The following is a 20,809-nucleotide window of genomic DNA, read 5'->3' as shown; positions in this document are numbered from 1 at the left end:
ATTTATCCTTCATACTGATGTCAATCTCATAGTGGATTGTGGATTTTATGTCAGAGAAAAAAATACCAACTAGTTGCTTTTTGGACAACTCAAACATTAAAAAATAGTATAATTCATTCATTGTTCATTTACACTCCTTATGAAATGAAAATAGAAGCCAGATCAAGATGGTGGAAAGAGTTTGACACAATCTTTCTAAAAGTAATGCTTACAGATGCAAGAAACCCAGGCCTTCCACTTTATTATTTTTTTTAAGAATTATCTTTATGCAGTTATACAAAGAGAGGAGCAAGGAGGGGGTGTAGAAGAATAAACATGGGAAATGAGTAGAATGCAGTCAAGAATACATTTTATATGGAAAAACACGCTGAAGAATAAGGGAAGGGATGGTTGGAAGGTGAGTGAAGATAAAGATGGGATGACACAAGTATGGATGCATTGTATACATAAATTGCTTTTATGAATAGCAAAAAAGATTTGATGCCTATCCCAAAAACTAAGGAAGTGAGAGAAGGGATGAGGTAAGAGGGGTGGATAAGAATGTTAAAAGGGGTGACCTTGATCAAGAAGCATTGTTTTAATAAATGGTGCTGTTGTATCACAAGTCTTTTGTGCAAATACATAAAGAAAATAGAAATATACATTTAGAAAAAGTGGCTTCAATTCAACATATTAGTTTATGAGTACAACACATCTTGATAAAGTCAGGCCTTCTATAATCTCCATACACAGATGGCTAAGTTAAAACAATTCTAAGTATAAAACAACCCTTGCCTACAAAGGGAGACTGCCTGTCTCCAAAGCCAAAAAGTAAACTGCAAAGACATCTAAATAGCCAAGCAATCAGTTGAAAAGAATGAAGTTAGAGACAGAATTAATCTACCTTGCATCCACCTAGTTAACGAAAAATTTCATGATTAAAACATTTTTACTATATCTGTGTGAATTGTCCTGTGCAAAGCTAGACTTTGGGTGTTAAATAAGGAGACTTGTACTTGAAAGTATTGTGTTGGGTTGGGGGGAGGGGCAGGAACCAAATCCTATATTCCTTCAACGCATTCACTTCACATCAGTTTGGTATTTTCAGTGATAATTTTGTCCACGAGTCCACAATATCTACTTAAAAATGTTACATAGGTCTGGATATATGAAAGCTGGAAGCACAGAATACGTTTGATTGGTCATCACAGTTCTTTATTATTGGTAACCAAAATTGCCTGAAATCCAACATTAAAATCTTTTAAAATGACTCCCCATGTCCTTTGGGCACAGTTTTCTTTTTGAGTGCGTTCTTACCATCACAGGTTGGGAGAGGATGGCTCCACCAGTGGTTCTTCTCGCATAAAAGGGGCTCTTCGTGGCTCAACCGGTATCCTGGGTCACAACTAAATGAAACAGTGGATCCAATAGAAAAATCATGACCATAACGACGGCCATGGACTGGGATGCCAGGGTCCAGACAGGAATAGGTATTGACTGTGACACCTGAGACACAAAGCAATAAAACAGAGAATAAGATTCATGGGAGTCAGACTTGCTGGAAAGGTTCCTACTTCTTCAAATAATCATGGATGTTGATTTTCTTTTTACAAATAAATGAATGTACTTGAAACTTGGCATATAACAAATCTAACCATTTAAGTAAGGCTTTTTTTTGTATTTTCTAGCAGGATAAACCCAAATTAGGTCAGGTAAAAACCTGATGTAAACATATACTTATTTTTCAAATTGTGCATTATTATAAATTTCATATATAAATGTGCACAGTAGTAATTATCCTTTCTTGAGCTTGATATATTACAGGTAGAGGGAAAATAATGGACAATATTTTTTACTCATTTGAGCAGTAAAAGAATGAAAATTATGGTAGAATTATTTTACATTATGTGAATATTTTATCAGTACCTTTCAAAATAAGACAGTCGAAATTGTTATGGTGGCTAGTTGGAAGTGTTTTCAGTCATCTGTAGTGCAGCATATACTGATGATAATCTTCTTAACAGAAAATGGTAAGCTGAGATTGTACCATGAGAATATTTTTTGCTCAATGTGATGTAGTTTCTCAATCTTGACGCTATTGACTATTAATTTGGCATATGTTTGTTTGTAGTGTTCTGTGCATGGTAGTTAGTGAGTTTAACAGCTCTTGCCTTTGATTTTTTAGTGCAATCAAAACCGTTATGATATTGCCATTTATCCTCTGAGTACAGAAATGCCCCAGGTGAGGGTCACTGGTGTAAGATATAATAAATAACTGTCTTATTCTCTCTACATGAGAAAGGTAAATATTGAAAATTTATTGTTTCTATATTCCAATGGCTTAAAGCTAGTATTTTGAAAATTGAATACTTATATTGTCACATTCATATTAGAAGGCATTTATTTCTAAGAGCTACAACAATTATAAATGGGGGCTGCGAATATGGCCTAGTGGCAAGAGTGCTTGACTTGTATACATGAAGACCTGGGTTCGATTCCCCAGCACCACATATATAGAAAACAGCCAGAAGTGGCACTGTGGCTCAAGTGGTAGAGTGCTAGCCTTGAGCAAAAAGAAGCCAGGGACAGTGCTCAGGTCCTGAGTCCAAGGCCCAAGACTGGCCACAAAAACAACAACAACAACAACAAAAATTATAAATGAAGTGAAACTACTATAAACTATAAGCTAAACTTTAAGCAAATAAGACCTTTGTGATAAATATATTTTAAATCACATATATTGACTAATATGTTTAAAAGCTACTGTGTTTCAACAAAAAACTTAAACCATGGTCTATTTCATCTTCTAGTCAATTGTTTTTATCCACATCATTGCTTTTCTTGGTATAACCAATACCCTTCCAGTCACTCAAGGATTTGAAATCCTCATTTATTTTTGACTACTCTTCTTCATTTCCTCCCTATAATGAAAGCTCCCTTGCTGAAAATTACACTTTTTTTGGCCCTCCCATTATCTCACTCAAAGCCTTCATACTTTCAAGTCTATGGAAAAACTAACATGGCTTCTTTCAATATTTTATATCTCTGTAATATTCTATATTAAATTTGGGATATATGTATATATGTATATGTGTGTATATACATATATACATACACACATTTGTGTGTGCAAACATATCATTTCTTTGTTTTTTATTCTCTATTGATAACGGTATCACTTGCCAAGTGCTTATTCTGCAATTTGTAATTACTAATCTGGGCCATACTAAGCTTAATTTCTGTTGCCTTTCAATTATTAACTGTATCAATCAAATAAACCTCCTAGTTAGTTTTATTACTTCTTTTCTCTCTCAGGAACATGTCACTTATCACTTTCAAATACATGATCGTACTTGTCTTTAACCATAGTGTATATCCTTTCTTCTTAACTTTTCTTGACTTTTCTCCCATAGTCTGCTTCAGCTATCACCTTTATTATCAGAGACACCAATGCTGTTCTGAAATCTAGAAAAGCACAGGTATGGAGGCTTCAGGACTGATATACAATGTAAGGGTAAAAATCTTAAGTGAGCGAAATGGTTTCAGATTTTTCTAATAGTTCAATGTGACCTCTGCTCCCTGAGGTGCTGAATGAAATATGGTAATACATTCCTTCTTTTTGTCTTCTCTCTTTTCTGCAATGATGTAGTGCTCAAAAACTATGTCTTAGGAAACATTTCATAATTATTAGGAATTAGATAACTTATTGCATACTAAATCCATACAAAAGAATACATCTCCATTTCTCAACTGAGGAAATGAGAAAGATCATGGTGTACAGACATCAGTATGATTTAATAACAATTCAAGTAGTCATTGTAAAAAAAAAAGTGATTGTAAGTTTAAATGCTATTTAAAATATTGACAACAGCCATACTTCTTATTTGATAGAATTGAATATCTCAAACATTTAAACTCTCTGCTTATTTATTCTTTGTAATAGTTATTCAAACATTTTAAATTAAAATTCCTATTAGCACTACATAATATCCACTGCATAGAACATGCTTTTAGATGTGTATCAGTTTCCATAAATAAAACTGAAACTATATTGAGATGCACATATATCTAAATATACCTTTCGTGGTGGATGTCTGGGTCAATAGGTTGTTCCTTAATCCATTTATAAGAACAATTTTTGTAGTATTTGGATATGCAGGAAGAACTAACATACTCTTTCTTCAATACCCTTGTGGTAATGCTTCCAAGATGCCTGTGCATTTGTGATTGGTTTGTATTTCAAACAATATAACATCATAAACAGAAGTGATTTTTCCTAGGAGGAAAATCTATACTAAAACACAAAATGGATTATGTTTCTACAACCTACACTTTGTTGTTGGCATTATTTTTAATGAGTTTTGAAAACTATAGATCATCTTCCTTTATTGGTAGAGGTTTTTGTCTTTGCTTGTCTGTTTCTTTATTTTTCAGTTTCCCTGTTTTGAGAAGAAGTTAGTGTGGTAAAAGTGCTTTGGGAAAGGAAAGAAAATGAAAGCCTGGAGAAGTGAAGTGGTTGTGTCAAAATCATTCCCAAAGGATTTTTTTTTTAATTTTAGAAATCATATTCTTTTTTTGGTAACATTTTGGTAAATATTATTTCACAAAATAATTATGTAATAGTATTTCTATAGTGTATTTGATTCTTAAAGTAGAAGCTCAGCAAATGAAAAATATATTTTTAACATTTTGGCTAATAATATACTGATTGAGAACATTATGAATGACTAAGATACCTTAGTTACCTTCAACTAAGGAGATTTATTAGTAAAGTGCCATCCAAGATTTTTTTTTGTTACTTGCTAAAAATAATATTCTGGAAATTATGAATTATTTTACAATAATAACTAAACCACAGGATTAATACATTAAAACATAATATCTGGGCTCCAGTGGCTCCATACCATAATCCTGGCTACTCAGGATGTTGAGATCTGAGAACTGCAGTTCAAAGACAGCCCAGGCAGGAAATGTCATGACACTCGACTTTCTTGGAATTCCAGAGAAATAAGCTGTAAGAAGAGCCGTAGCTCCAGCTGTATAGTGCTAACCTTAAGCCCCAAAGTTCAGGGACTGTGTCCCAAGTTCAAGCCCCAGGAGTAACACACACACACACACACACACACACACACACACACACACACAAAATCTAGTAATATGTGTGTGTGTGTGTGTGTGTGTTCTGATATTTTGGTTGTATAGGAGACATGGACTTATCTGCTATGCTGGCTTTGAACCATGATTCTGGATTCTCCAAAGAAGCTAGAATTACAGGCATGGGCCATCTGTACTCAGCTACTTTATATTTTTTAAGCATATCATATATACTTTTTAAAGTGCAATAATTAAAAATGGATTCTAACACTCTGGATTGTACTTGGTTTGGATATAGATAGTCTTTGCCTGGTTATGTTAATTATATTTGTAGATATATGTATCCTACATTTCAATGGTAATGTAACTTTAATGCTTTAGAAAAATAAAGTTGAATTTTAAATCAAATACAAGTGAAATTAATGTGAGTAAAATTTGAAAGAATAATTAAACTTTAGAGAAAATGATTTTTAAAAAGCCAGTGTTCTTACGTATGTTAGATTTAACATTTACTGCCTAGAGCTTGCTTTCTAAAACTACCTAACTGGTACATGAAGTCATTGTTAAAGAATGATTTGGTACTTCTGACATTTCCATGTTATTTTCTTTCATAAGCTTGCTGGATATATATTGTTGGAAAATCCATTGTTAAATGTATTAAAGCATACACTTTCTAAAGCATTAGATTTCCTATGAATCAAAGAAAGCTTTATTTTTGTAAGTGACAAAGATGTTAGCTCTTTTAGTAATACAGTGATAATATCAAGTTTAGGGTAAACAAAGTGGGGGAATAAAATATTTTTAATGACTTACTTTCATAATGGATCTTGAAGCCATTGTTGGAACGGCTGTTGTCCGTTGTAAATAGAAGGTATATAAAATTACTGCTACTGAACAGAAACTGAGGCACCTGTGTGCCATTGTAAGATCCAAGCAAGGGTGACAGAAGGTTTGGCCCATCATGAACTTCTAGAACATCGTAATTCAGTTCAGTCTGAAATCTATGATAAAAAGACACACATGTAATAAATATTTATTAGAATAGTACTATATGGGAAAATAAGGCTTTACCTTGTTATCTAAATTATGTAATTATTTCTTTCTATGATCTAAGTTATTAACTAAAGTCCTTTAACTTGTAAAGAGCAAACCATTTGGTCATTTGATTTGAAAAAGTTTGTAAGGATTTATTTTAGTATAACACTGTCAAAGTAGGTAGAAAGAGGAAGAGAGAAACATTTTTGCTTTAATTCCTGATTCAGGAATTTAGAATTAAAGACTATTGAGTTCTTATTTCTATGGAAAATTGTCATTTAAAAAGGGACATATATATAATTTTTCATAAGGAACATTTTTCAAACATTATACATGATCTACAGTAGAAAAATGACTGTTCTTTAATTAAGCTTATTTTTGGACTAACTTTTATTTTCCATTTTCACTTCTGAGGAAATGACTTATACTGATTTCTTTTTCTGTTTCCTCCTTCTGTGATATGCATTCATGGCTTCATGCTGGATAGGCAGGCAGTCTACCAGTTGAACAACACTTCCATGCTTTTTTGAGCTGTATATTTTTGAAATAATGTCTCAAATTTTGGTCATCCCAGACAGAACCACAATCCTATTTATGCAACTCACCACAAATAGTTCATCTCACATACCCAGAATTTCTTTTATTATAGTATTTTGCTGACTTTCTACTTGAGTTGGCCTAGAATCACAACCCTCCTAATCCTGGCTTCCAAGTAGCTGAGCCCTTCCATATAGGTTATATTGATTTTCAATCAGATATCCTGAACCTTACCTTAAATTTATACTGTCAAATGAGCCGAAACATTGATTTATAAGACAAATAGTGCTGCTAACATGGTAGATAACCTAACCTGCACTGTTTGGAGAGAGGAAATCTTTCTGTCAACATATGAGAGCAAGATATGTAGGAAAATCTTGATGAAAGTAGTAAACCGCTTTCCTGGTTTGGTGGAAATTTATATGTAAGGCCAAGGATGCTCACTTGTCTATTCATCCATATTAAGTTTTCCGCAGCTCAGAACCCTGATCCTGATTCTCAACCTGTGTTATGTTCGAGTTCAAGGAAATTGCCATTTCATTTGTGTAGTGTTTATGTTAAACATAACTCTGTGTTTATTGCCGGTTATAAGATAATTCATTCTTTTTATTGTCAAAGTGAAGTACAGAGAGGTTACAGTTCCATATGTAGCAGAGTCTTTAAAAGTTGAAAACATGGCATGTTGAAAATTATTACAACAACAATATACGACTTGTTTCCATAATGTGGAGTTCATTTCACTTAGCATCACCTTATGTATTCATACGGGTATAACTATTGGGCTATTGTGATCTTCTGCGCTGGCTAACCTAAACATGTATTAATTATTCCCTATGAGGGAAACCAGATTGTCCATGTTTCTTTGGGTCTGTCTCACTTCACTTAGCATGATTTTTTCCAAGTCTTTCAACTTCCTTACGAATTGGGCAGTGTTATTCTTTCTGATATAGGAATAAAATTCCATTGTGTATATGTTACCACATTTTCCTGATCCACTCATCTACTGAGGGGCATCTGGGTTGGTTCCATATTTTAGCAATGTCAAATTGTGCTGCATTGAACACAGTTGTGTTGGTGGCTTTAGTGTGATCTTTCTTGTAATATTTTGGGTGTACCCTTTTTCTTTCGTTTTCTTTTTCATTTTTTCTCTCATATTCCCTTCTCATGATTTTACCCCTGCTATCACTGTATCTGATCTTAGTACCCTGGATACTGCATATGCATGTATTACAACTAGGGAAGGGAGTGGGAATACCAAAATTGAGAGACAAAGGATAAAATGACAAACCATTCCAAAAGCCGTACTTACAAAAGCATTTGGTGTAAACAACTGTACAACTCATGGGAAGGGGGAAGAAGGAGGCGGGGGGGGGAAGAAATGAGGGAGGAGGTACAAGTTGGATAAGAAATGTACTCACTGCCTTACATATGAAACTGCAATCCCTTTGTACTTCACTTTGACAATAAAGAAAAAGAAAAGTTGAAAACCAATTTATCATGGTGACTCAGCATGTAATTAATATGTAGAAGGAAGAGATGAGAGATCAAGGTTTGAGGCCAGCAAGGTTGAAAGGCAGTTTTTGAGACTCCATGTCAACCAATATCAGGGCATGGGAGTGAATACCAGTCATCTGAGCAAAACAGCTGTGTGTAATGATACGTTTCTTTCATTTCCAACATATCACTGAAACATATGTAGGAAAATATTAATTGAGGCAAACAAGGGCATAAAGACCCTATCTTGAAAACAGCCAAAGTAACATGGGGCTGGAGTCATGGCTCAAGAAGTAGAGTGCCACCTATATATTAAATTTTAAGACCTGAGTTAAATCTCCAAGTACTGCTAAACAAATAAAAATTTAAAACAAAATGAACACCAACTAAAGCTTCCAATATGTCAAGTAACCTAGTTCTTATGGTCACAATTACTCAGGTTTGAAATGTCATTTCATTTGGTCTTGTGCAATGTTAGCTCTGAAGACCTCAGGTTACTCATTTGTGATGTGGGGATAACAATAAGAACTATGATCTAAGGACAGTGCAAGGTTGAATATACTAATATGGATAAATTCAACTGAGTTTTAAATAATTAAAGAACATCATCAATTTCATCATTATTACTATTTATCCATGATTACACACACACACACACACACACACACACACACACACACACACACACACACCTATGCAAAAGAGGATCCCAGTCCTTGGGCCTCGAACTCGCAGCCTGGATGCTATCCCTGAGCCTCTTTTGTACAATGTACAAGTCCAGTTCTCTACCACTTGGGCTATAGCACTACTGCCTAGTTAGAACTGTTCTTATAGGTAAACTATAAGAAAATTTTAATGGTAAAAATCAATGTCTGCAAATAATCATTTAAAACCAAATTCAGATTTAAGATGTCTCCTTTTTTTTTCTTTATTGTCAGAGTGTGGTACAGAGGGGTTAGAGATTCATATGAAAGGCATTGAGTACATTTCTTGTTCTACTTGTCTCTGTTTTTGTCAATATAGTTTTGGTCAGTGTCTGTTTTTGCATATAAGAATCATTACAGAAATATTTCCTGAGAAAAAATTAAAAAGTGGGATATATTTCAAATGCAATATACTTTTCAAATGCAAAATACTTTGGCATAGTTACTAAATTTATAAAAAATGTGTTCAAAACAATTGTATATTCAATATTAACAATTCACACATCTAAACTTTCTTTCAATAATCTTTCCGTATATCTTTCCAGTTTTCTCCAATAAATTAAAAACTAATAATTTACATCCATCCACAAGCCTATAATCCTAGCAGTCAGGAGACTGAGATAAGAGGTTGATGAATTCAGATCAGCCTGTGTTATAAAGCCAGACTATCTAAAAAAAATAAAAAATAAAAGAAGACTTTCAGTTTAAAATGTTCCTTAATTTCAGAGACTTATTTACTATCATGCCTATCAGGAGTTTTATTTTGAATAAAATAAAAGAGAAACTAAAGTACTTTTCAAAACAAAATAAAATAAGTGAAATGCAAACTCATTCAAATCAAGTCTTGCACTAATTGAGATGTTTTAAATTAAACATTTTTTCTTTATAATATACTATTAAACTGATACATTGTGAACAGGCCACCTAAGCAATTAAAATGAAATATAACAGATTACCATTAAGATAGAGTGTCAGAAGACTTTTTAAATGTCTATTACTATCCCATATATATTATCACAATATTGTGAAATGTATATTGATTTTGATAGGTTTAATTTACTTCTACTTTGTATTTATTTCTATTTTACATTATTTAATTCAATTCTTATTTTACTTGCAACCTGGAGTGCTTATTCATAAGAAAAGAAAATAAAATAAGTGTGGCAGGATGAAATATAAAAGAACACATTAAATACTTTGAACGATCAGGCAATTTTGGTAAAGGAATCATTATTTAGTTGCTTGTAGGCAATTTATGGTGAAACTTGAAACTGGAGTTTCACTGGTACGCCTGTCAGCTAACATAGCAATTTAAAATGCACAGAAGAGTTAGAGATTACTTTGAAATAAAACATAAAAGACCTAGTTTTTAATAGAATAGCAACATTAATGGGTAATATAGGGAACATTGTTCAGTAGCAGTGAATCTTATAAAGAAAAGTTCCCAGATTCGCTCTAAGGAGCTATAAAAGTAAATTACAATAACTTACGGAATGGGATAAGATTGTACAAGGAATTAAATTTCTTACACTTTGTGTCTTCACATTGTTGTTAAGGTCTTCATGAATTGCATCAATTAAGCATTCATTTTTGACATTAAATTTATTGTTTATGACAAATGAAGATTACAGAACCACTGGATTTTTTTTCTAAATATTAGATCTAGTATTTTTCATCTTTTGTCTTTAAGAAACATTCTGGGTAAAATCTAAATCTATTTGAAGCATATCAATGTAGATTTAATAATGTAAAATTTTTTAAAGTCTTTAAATTGGGTGAAAAAGCAAGTAGAAAACTCCTATTGTATTAGGTTGTGAACAAAGGGAGTTTCTGGGACTTGTATAGAGAGCTGCCAGAGAGTGAGACAATGTAGGACTGTGGGAAGAAGTAAAAATAAAAGTCCCCTGCAGAACTGAGAATAAGCATGATTAACTATTTTGTATACTTAAAATCATTAAATAATTTGAAATGTATATGACGTTTAGTGATACTTTTATTTTGTTTTGTATCCTGTCTGAAATCAGTAGGATAGCAATGTGAGGCTAGCTCAAAGTTAACAAAATGACATTTCAATTAATAAGCCAGGGATATTAGTATTCACCTGGATATGTGGGAAGACATGAGGTCCTGTCTGAAAAATAAAGTATGAAGGGGGCTGGGAATATGGTCTACTGGTAGATTGCTTGCCTTTTGTACATGAAGCCCTGGGTTCAATTCCTCAACACCACATATATAGAAAAAGTCAGAAGTGGCACTTTGGCTCAAGTGGTAGAGCACTGGCTTTGAGCAAAAAGAAGCCAGGGACAGTGCTCAGGCTCTGAGTTCAAGTCCCTGGATTGGCAAAAAAGAATACATAAATAATAATAATAAATTAAATTAATAAGATGTGAAGAACTGAAAGTATGACTCGGGTGGTACTCAGCAAGATTAAATCTTGAGTTCAAGTCCTAGAACTACCAAAAAAAGAGTCATCATACTTCTTAAGGTTTCACTGAAGTTGTTTGAGATAATCTCATGAACATAACTGATTCAAATCCATTATTACATTTCAGAATCAGAATCTTTTTGTGAAATGATTGATATCAAGGTGATAAAGGGAGCTGAGCCTAGTAGCTACTGGAGTGCTCATTTCAGGAACAAGAAACCGGTTGAGTTGAGAAGTTAGTCTTCATGATACTCATGGGAAGAAGCCAAAATCTTCAGGACTCTAGACTGTTATCTCAAACCTCCACCCCAGGCATCTTACAACTCTCCTAGAATTGGTAATAGGTGCTGGGAAGACTCCTTAGTTAAGAAAATTGGGGCTGGGAATATGGCCTAGTGGCAAGAGTGCTTGCCTTGTATACATGAAGCCCAAGGTTCCATTCCCCAGCACCACATATATAGAAAATGGCCAGAAGTGGCGCTGTGGCTCAAGTGGCAGAGTGCTAGCCTTGAGCTAAAAGAAGCCAGGGACAGTGCTCAGGCCCTGAGTTCAAGGCCCAGGACTGGCAAAAAAAAAAAAAAGAAAGAAAATTGGTCCTCTATTCTACATTCTTGGTTCTAGCTAATTGAAAAGATTTATGTTTTACCACTAATACATGAATGAAATAGGGATAATAAGCAAACCTATTTATATAAAATAATTAGGTGATATCATTTTAACTATTGTTAACTCGTAACACTGAAGAGATTTCAGGTTGGTCAGATGTTGAGGAGAGGTCAAAGATGTTTATTGGGAATTCTGGAACTAGAAAATACAGGCTTCAAGAAAGAATCTAAACTTTAAAAAAGTTAAAATGTGAATTCCCTGAACTGCAGGTTTTCTTTTGTAGTCAAAGAACTTTTTACGTACACAATTCTAAGCACCCTTCTTAGGACTGAAAGATGTAAAGTAAAATATAGCATAATTTAATGATGATTGATATTCTCATTAGCAAACATAGGATTGTTTGGAGCATAACAATGCACTTTGTGTTCTTGTCATTTAAACTAATTTCCTAGTAATACATTTCAGACTTATGTTGTATTTTTTAATTAAATTTAGGAAAATGAAAAAATGTTAGTGCAAAGGTCAGGTAGAGTTTTAGTCAGCTGGAAGGTAGACCAAGATTAAATCCTTCATAGGAAAACACTACTGTTTGACTTAGAAAAGAAAAACAGGAGACAAGAAAAAGAAAACTTCATTGCTATGTTTGCAAAGCAAAGCAATACTTTTTTCTAGTTGTGAATATCACTAGACGCGATACTCAAAAAAAGAGTTAAAGTGCTCTGCACAACAAAGTAACTGGCATTCTACAACCTACCCTCCTAAATACTAAGGGAGAGAATGGGGAGTAGTAGGAGTTGAGTTGAAGTTCCTACAGGCAGCAATATTTAAAGATGAAGAAGAGGTTGTATAAAAGAAAGAACTGGAGAGATGGATGCACTATGCATGTGATAGAAACTGTTAGGACAATGTGAATGGGTGAAGGGTCTCTTCATCTTCAATTATTCTATCTTTTACAGTAATCTTCTTTGGTTATACCTTCATAGGACATTTTGTTCTGTTTCAAGAGGACAAGGAGAATGATACTCATAACAAAATAATGAGCAGTTAAGAGATTAAAGAAGCCTCGTGTCTCACAGGTAAGAAAATTGTGATAGTTTTCAGAAAATTTCATGAGGAATTAAAATTCCTTCTGAATATATAATTGAAATTATCCCATTTTATTTGGATTTTGAATTAAAATGACTAGTATGGACCACTCATTGATAGTTATTGTTGAGCATATAAACATAAGAAAATGTGAAGAATTTCAATTAGCTTTACATTATGACTCCTGGCATTAAATATTATTTAACTTTAATAAAAGAAGTTGCAAACTCATATTCTTGATATAAAATACATATAAACCAGAGGCAATAAGAGATTATGCCTCATTGACCAATATGCTTTCCCTACAAATGTAATGCTCTAATTTATCAAATTAAAAATACTAAACCTAGGTTGGGAATACAGCCTAGTTGTAGAGTGCTTGCCTCATATAAGTGAAGCCCATGGTTCGATTCCTCAGCACCATATATACAGAAAAATCCAGAAGTGGGGCTAGGAATATGGCCTAGTGGCAAGAGTGCTTGCCTCGTATACATGAGGCCCTGGGTTCGATTCCTCAGCACCACATATACAGAAAATGGGCAGAAGTGGTGCTGTGGCTCAAGTGGCAGAGTGCTAGCCTTCAGCAAAAAAAGAAGCCAGGGACAGTGCTCAGGCCCTGAGTTCAAGGCCCAGGACTGGCCAAAAAAAAAAAAAAGAAAAAAAAAGGAAAATCCAGAAGTAGTGCTGTGGCTCAAGTGGTAGAGTGCTAGCCTTCAGCAAAAAAGAATCCAGGGACAGTGCTCAGTCCCTGAGTTCCAGCCCTAGAACTGGCAAAATAAAACAAAAAAAAAAAAACCAAACCAAACACAAACCACTAAACCTCTCCTATAGTGCCAAATCAATATAGTTCTGGAAGCTACCCAATTTAATTAATACAATTTTGCTCAATTATGTATTTCAAAAACAAACTGAATCTTATGTAATTAAGTGAGTTAGTTTATGTCACTCTGTCATGGAAAAATCATACGAGGTGAAAATTTGGTACCATATAAATAAATGTTTTCAAGTTTACTAAAGCCACTGGCAATACAATCTTTATCAACTATTGAGTAGAATATATAGTTAAATTTGAAACCAATAAAGCCCTACAAAAGTAATCTACATTTTAAAATATTTGGTAGAATCAAGGAGAACTCAAATGGTGAAGTTCCTTATAAAAAAATTCAAAGCTCATCAAAGGAAAAACATGATGGAAGGGTAACATGTTTCACAAGAATTGTACTCATTACTTTACTTACATAAAACTGTAAATAACTCTTCTGTATATAAAATTGGAATTAAAATTAAAATTTTTAAAAATGTGCAAAAGTAAAAAAAGCTCATCAAAGTAAGCAACATAAATATTGCTAAGGGTGGAGTGAACATAAGAGGAGAGGGGTAAACAAAGAGGAGAAGGGTGCAGGGAAGAATGGAGTCAAGAAATCATTGTATGTCCTTGAAAATTAAGGAAAGTGAAGGAAGGGGGTGGGTTGTAATGGTTGGATAAGACTGTTAAAAGAGGTTTCATCGACCAAGACACACTATTCATAAACTTCTTCATTAAATGGTAACTTCTTTGTAGAGCTACTTAAAGATAGTACTAAAAAAAATGGGGAGCTCAATGTTTAGTCTTTTGAAGATCCTCCATATTGCTTTCCAGAGTCATTCAACAAGTTTACACTCCCACCAACAGTTGAACCCTTTTGACCACATTACCATCTGCATCTGTTATTATTTGTTTTCTTGATAATAGCCATTCTAACTGGGGTGAGGTGCAATCTCAATGAGGTTTTGATTTTCATTACATTTATGTTGATCATTTCTTCATGTATCTATTGGCCATCCTTATTTTCTTTTCAAAGAAGTTTCTTTTTGACTATTAATAGGGCAGTAAGTTTTTTCTTTGAGGATATGTATTAGGGAGCTTTAATATTTTGAGCTCTAAGTATATTTTTATATGAAATCTTTGTCTGTTGTATAGCTACTAAAGATCTTCTCTCAGTCTGTGAGACTTCTATTTATCTTGCTAGTTATATCCTTTGTTATACACCAGCAATCTTACTCCTAGGCATTTACCCAAATGACCAGAACCAAGGACACCCTAAAGCCGTAAGCACAACCAAATTCATTGCAGAATTATTGCCACTGCTATGATATGTAATCAACCCAGATGCTAATCAGTAGATGAATCCATCAAGAAAATGTGGTATATATACACAATGTAATTCTATGCTTCCATCAGAAAGAATGACTATTGGAAAAAAAAACATATTAAGTGAAATAAGCCCCTCCCAAAGAAACATAGGCTCCATGTTTTCCCTCATTTGTAATAATCGGTATATATTTAAGATAGCTGTAGTGGAAGTTCACAATAGCCCAATAGCTATGTACATATGACCATATAAAATTATGCTAATCTAAATGATCCACACGATATAGAAATAAGAGGATTTTTTGTTGTCTCTTTTCCTCCTTTTTTAAGTCTACTCTTTGCAGTTATTGCTTCTCTCTTTTTTATTTTTCTCCTCTTGTTTATTCTCTGTGGTCACTGTTTCTGATTGTGGTACACTTTGTCTTGTATATAAGCTTATCTTATTTGGGGAAGGTAAAGGGAATCATGGAAATGACAGGACAGAAGGTGAACCAATACCAATAGTGATACTCACTAGACATATGAAGAATATATGTAGACATATGTAGACATATGTACATATGTACTAAGACATATGTAGAATATTTCTAGAGACTCAAATATGTCTATGAAATCCATATTTTGGAATCTCAACCCATATTTCAGAGTATGTTGATGATAAAAAGGCTCTAAAGAAGAAAATGAGGTCAGAAGAGTGGCCTGCAGACCTGTATGACTGATATACATGGAAGAAGAAGAAACAAGGATAAGGATATACAGAGACAGGAACCCATGTGAAGACAGCAAACATAACATCTACAGGACAAAGATAAAGATCAGAAGAAAAATCTTTTGGATCTTAGAAGTTTATCCTTCTGAACTGAAAGAAACTAATTTCTGTTTTTTAGGTACTTTATTACTTCAGTCCTGACACATTATCAGGGTCATAATAAGGTAGGATGATGCATTTAAAACATGTTTAACACTTACCACCTATTCAAAATAGTATCTTTTTTTTTTCTATGTATTTCTTAGTATTAGACTGATTCAATGAAAGACTTTGATTCATGGAGACTTCCAGCAGGGTTTCTAATCAACCATTAAGGAAAAACTCAAGTTATTCTGTTGCACTGTGTTATCAAGTGGATCCACTGCTTAAAATATAATATTTTTGAAACAAATTCCAGGAAATAGAATTTTTTTTCTATTATTGTTGTTGTTGCTAGTAGAGGTAACTGTTTTTGATGCTGGTGTTGTTGCTGGTGTTGATGCTGCTGTTTTGCCCCGGGGAGGGTATAGTACAGAAATGGAAGGAGGAAGATGAAGAAATGCAATCATGCTTTGTAATATACAGCATGTAGAAAATTACCTATGTGACTTAGGAGCAGAGGGTGACATTGTCTAAAATAATTCTATTCATGTTTTTACTTCTGAAATGGTAAACCCTGTATACAATACCTTAACAATAACAATAAAATTATATTAAAATATTGTTAATTTATCAGAAACAGGTTGATAGATGAGAGGAGTTTGAAATACAATTGGGGAATTTTGAATTTGAGATATTGATCCAATAGTAGACCAGAAGCTTCATTCTTTTAACTTTTCATTCAAAATTAGAGCCTATCAAGATTAATTGATCAGTAATTTTCATCTCAAAGGAGAGCAAATATCAATAGTTATTAATACAGAATGTTGACTGAGACATCTATTACTCTGTATGGTTGTATGTACAGGGGCACACTTGGGCTGCAATTACCTATGAATTTGAATCTTTTATAGCACTGTTGTTTTCTTAAACCTAGCATAACAGAATTCACAGGCCTTTCAATATACAGGAAAACTGAACCCATTAAATTAAAGGTCATATGTTCCTATCTCAGTAATGTTCATGTACAGGAAACCAAAAAGGTCGGTCTTGCATATTTCAGTACTATAGAAACAGCATTACACAAATAGAAAATTAACTTGAAAACAGGTTGAAAGGTCAGAAGGGGTAAACAACTTAAATCATTCCAGGAGCAACGATTGACTATTGTAATAAGTTATGCATTGATCAGGCTTTAAAAACAATGGAGAATGTCATCTATTATTTTACATCATTTTTCCTTGAAAAGGTAGAAAAATAAAACATTTGCAGAGACCTTTCAAAGGTAATTTTGATAGAGTGTCCAGGTTCAGCCTCAATCACCCACTCACAATTCAAAGAGTCTTTATAGTATCCTGGCCAGCCCGGAGAGAGGATCACACCACTTGGAGCTGAAAAATGGCCACCACATGGAGCTGAAAAAGAAAACCACAGAACAAGTAAGACTACAAATGACATGGGAGTACTATTTTTTATTACCAATTATAACTTTTATCTCTATTAAATACTAGTCAATACTGTTTTTAAAAGTAAATGCATAATTGTGTCAATTCCTTCTGGTAATCAGTGATTAGTTTTTCTCCTAAAAGCATTTCACTTAAAAATGTGATATAGTGATATTTATGTCAATCAATAAACCGATTCTCCTCATCTTCAAATTTCGGAGTGATTTTTCTAAATACCTGTTTATCTTTCCATCATATCCCACATCTTTACAGCTTAAAGAAATAATATATTTTGAGCTGTTCTTAATTTTTTTTTTGTCAGCCATTGGGCTTGAACTCACAACCAGGCACTGTAATTGAGTTGTTTTCTACTCAAAGCTAAAGCTCTACCATTTGAACCACAGTGCTACTTCCAGTTTTCTGGTTACTAATTAGGGGAAAGAGTCTCAAGGACTTTCCTGTCCAGGCTGGCTTTGAACTGCAATTCTCAGATCTGTCTCCTGATGACATTAGTTTATACATGTGAACCACCAGTGCCCTGCAAGCTTTTTTTGTTAATCTCTTACATCTTGTGTGTTTCAGATCCTACTAGTCAAGGCTACAGATTGTCCAAAACTGTGACCTTTTATTTTCTAGAATTAGTGCTATAATTGATTCAATCGTCAATTTATTTCTTATCTGCTAAAATGCCTTTTTGCTCATGGTTCATCTTTTGGAAGAATATCACACAATTTTATAGAAAAAGTCACTTTCCTGGACATATATTTTGATCCTCTTTAACATCAAATTTAAATTATCTACTTGTCATGAATATTATTGTATTTTATACACTTCATTTCCTTAAATTCAAACACAAGAGAAAGCATGATGATATTACAGTTTCCATATGCTCCAATGGTTAGATCACTTACTATAAACACTGCTCTCTAAGTGTTCTAAATAAGAGAGAGAGAGAGAGAGAGAGCTGGTAAACTGCTTAGGCTTTACTTTAAAGAGTTGAAATCATTTACTAGTAAACTTTTGGAAAACAAAAACTCAAAAATAATCAAATTCTATGAGTTCCTGTATTGATAAATGACAACACTATCTATCCATTCACTGGAATCATCAGAGAGCTATGAGGACTCATTCTTCCTAGTTCCCTTATCCTTAATGTTTATTTCTACATCCAATCTGTCCTCAACCTCACTCCTATTTCTTCAATATCTTAGTTTAATTTACTATAACTCATCTCTGGTGTATACAGACATTTGTGTCCCAGCACCCACTAAAACTAACCATCATTCATCAACCAGACCAATTATTTACTTCACACATCTTACCATGTCCGTAAAATGGCATCTTTCTCTTACTCTACAAGTCGAGTAGGCCTTCCATTACTGATCTCTTGCCTTTTCTTTCTTTGGCCCTTCATGCCATAGCTCAGCTACATTTGCATGTTCTCTTTTCAACCAATAACCACAGGTAAAATAATACCATAGCAGAATTTTTTAAATGCTGAAGATTATGAGGATACACACATATGCATATATAATGTATATAAATTATATGTATATTGATTTATGTGTATATATTATATACATATAATTTAAATTTTCAACACATTATATTCTTTTCTATGACTTACTACTATGGATTTAAAACTTCCACTTATTATTTCTTCTTTATTTTTTTACTAATTTCTTTTTATTTTTTCTTAGGGAATTTCTAAAACCTATTGTTGTCAACACTATTTTTATTATCTTCTGTTTTTAAAAGTAACTAAAAATTAGTAATGATATAATAACCTAATTATCAAGTACAATGATATACATTTGTGTAAAGTTTTATTTTTTCTTGTTTGTTTGTTCATATGTTCCCGATTAGATTTCTCTCACCTATAGGCTTCAAATTGTCTAAACCTTAAGCCTCAGCCACCTTAATTTTGGGATTACAAGCATGTGCCAGATTGAGTATTTTCTATGTGAAGTTGCCAAATATGTTTGTATGCAATAGAACTTTTTTTTTTTTTTTTTTGCCAGTCCTGGGCCTTGGACTCAGGGACTGAGCAATGTCTCTGGCTTCTTTTTGCTCAGGGCTAGCACTCTACCACTTGAGCCACAGTGCCACTTCTGGTAATTTTCTATATATATGTGGTGTTGGGGAATAGAACCTAGGGCTTCATGTATTCGAGGCAAGCACTCTTGCCACTAGGTCATGTTCCCAGCCCTAGAACCTCATTAAAGAAAAGCAAACTTTTTTTTTCTCCCAGAGGAGACTTTGACATTCCTATAAAGTTTTAAAAGGAGACCATTTTCATAAGGATTATTTACCCTTCTAGTTATGATGACTCATAATTAGGTCTCCAGAAAGGTTATTATGTACTTCAGAAATTAAATTATATGCATAACAGTCATTTACATTACCATATTTTAAAAGACAAGCTAAAAATTTTAATGGGAAAGAGAAACCTAAAAATTGAAAGCATTTCAACAGAAACCTTTGTTATATTATCAACTCAGTCCGGAAAAAAGTATTTGTGCACTCAGTTTAATCATCATTAAATGAAGGAATTAGTCATACAACTAACAATTAAGTAATGAGCTAGAAAAAGATTAAACAGCAAAGTGCTAAGTGATATTTGTACTAATCCCTCTGTCCAAAGTGTCAAGGAGACACAATGTTGGAGTAGCATAAAGATGTGGTTTCTGCATATTTTCTGTAACGGCTTTCCAGAAGTTATCCTTAGATCACAGGCCCTACTTATGCAAGTTTTTAAAAATTGTTTATCTTTACTTTTAGGGTTGGGACTGTCCAAAATTACTACTCCAAATGTGTAGGGAGAGACTCTCCAGGTGGCATGCAGCGGAAGGAAAAGGTTGTACACTGAATCATTTGGGAAAACACAATTGATTGAAGAAGCTAAAAATGAGATGGCAGGAAAAGAGTTCCAATGAATCTGCAGCAAAGGATCATTTTCCCAAAATGAATCAGCCAAGTATAAAGAAAATAATCAAGAGGAAGATGAAAAAAATACTGCATATAATCTGTTGCAAGATAAGCTAGAGAAAGTAGGATAACATTCCAAAAAATAAGGAGTGAACTTTGAAACAAAGACTTCTTAATAATATTACAGGAAGAGATGGTATTTCTAGATAAACCTAAATAAAATGAATAATATAAACATAATGATACTGAGTTGAACAAGACTTGCACTTTGCTAAATCCATACATTGCCTGTAGTATTTAATATTTTTAAATAGACACTTTTATTTTAACTTAAATAACACCTTTTGATTTTTCCAAGCAGAAATAGCTTTCATATATTTATGCATCAGTTATATTATTTCTAAAATTTTTGAAAGTGCATGGTAGCTATTGGAATTTAAGAAATGCTTACACATTTTAGGCCTAACATAACCTCCTAGGTCTCCAACTCTAAAATAA

At 33.4% G+C, this 20,809-nt stretch overlaps 1 protein-coding gene across 3 annotated transcripts in view; it reads right to left on the bottom strand.

Moving 5' to 3' along the window:
• Csmd3 (CUB and Sushi multiple domains 3) overlaps positions 1-20,809 on the bottom strand; it is an 860,328-nt gene that overhangs the window by 308,361 nt on the left and 531,158 nt on the right. For all 3 annotated transcript variants that reach the window (XM_048358905.1, XM_048358906.1, XM_048358908.1), the window contains 3 exons: positions 17,215-17,353; positions 5,887-6,074; positions 1,297-1,485 (listed from right to left, as the gene is read on the bottom strand). In XM_048358905.1, the coding sequence (XP_048214862.1) occupies positions 1,297-1,485; positions 5,887-6,074; positions 17,215-17,353 (516 nt within the window). The remainder of the gene's footprint in view (positions 1-1,296; positions 1,486-5,886; positions 6,075-17,214; positions 17,354-20,809) is intronic.

Source organism: Perognathus longimembris, chromosome 12, assembly GCF_023159225.1.
Source record: "Perognathus longimembris pacificus isolate PPM17 chromosome 12, ASM2315922v1, whole genome shotgun sequence".
Lineage (NCBI taxonomy): Eukaryota > Metazoa > Chordata > Mammalia > Rodentia > Heteromyidae > Perognathus > Perognathus longimembris.
The sequence above is the reverse complement of the archived record's forward strand: the minus strand, read 5'-3'. Positions and strand labels throughout refer to the sequence as shown.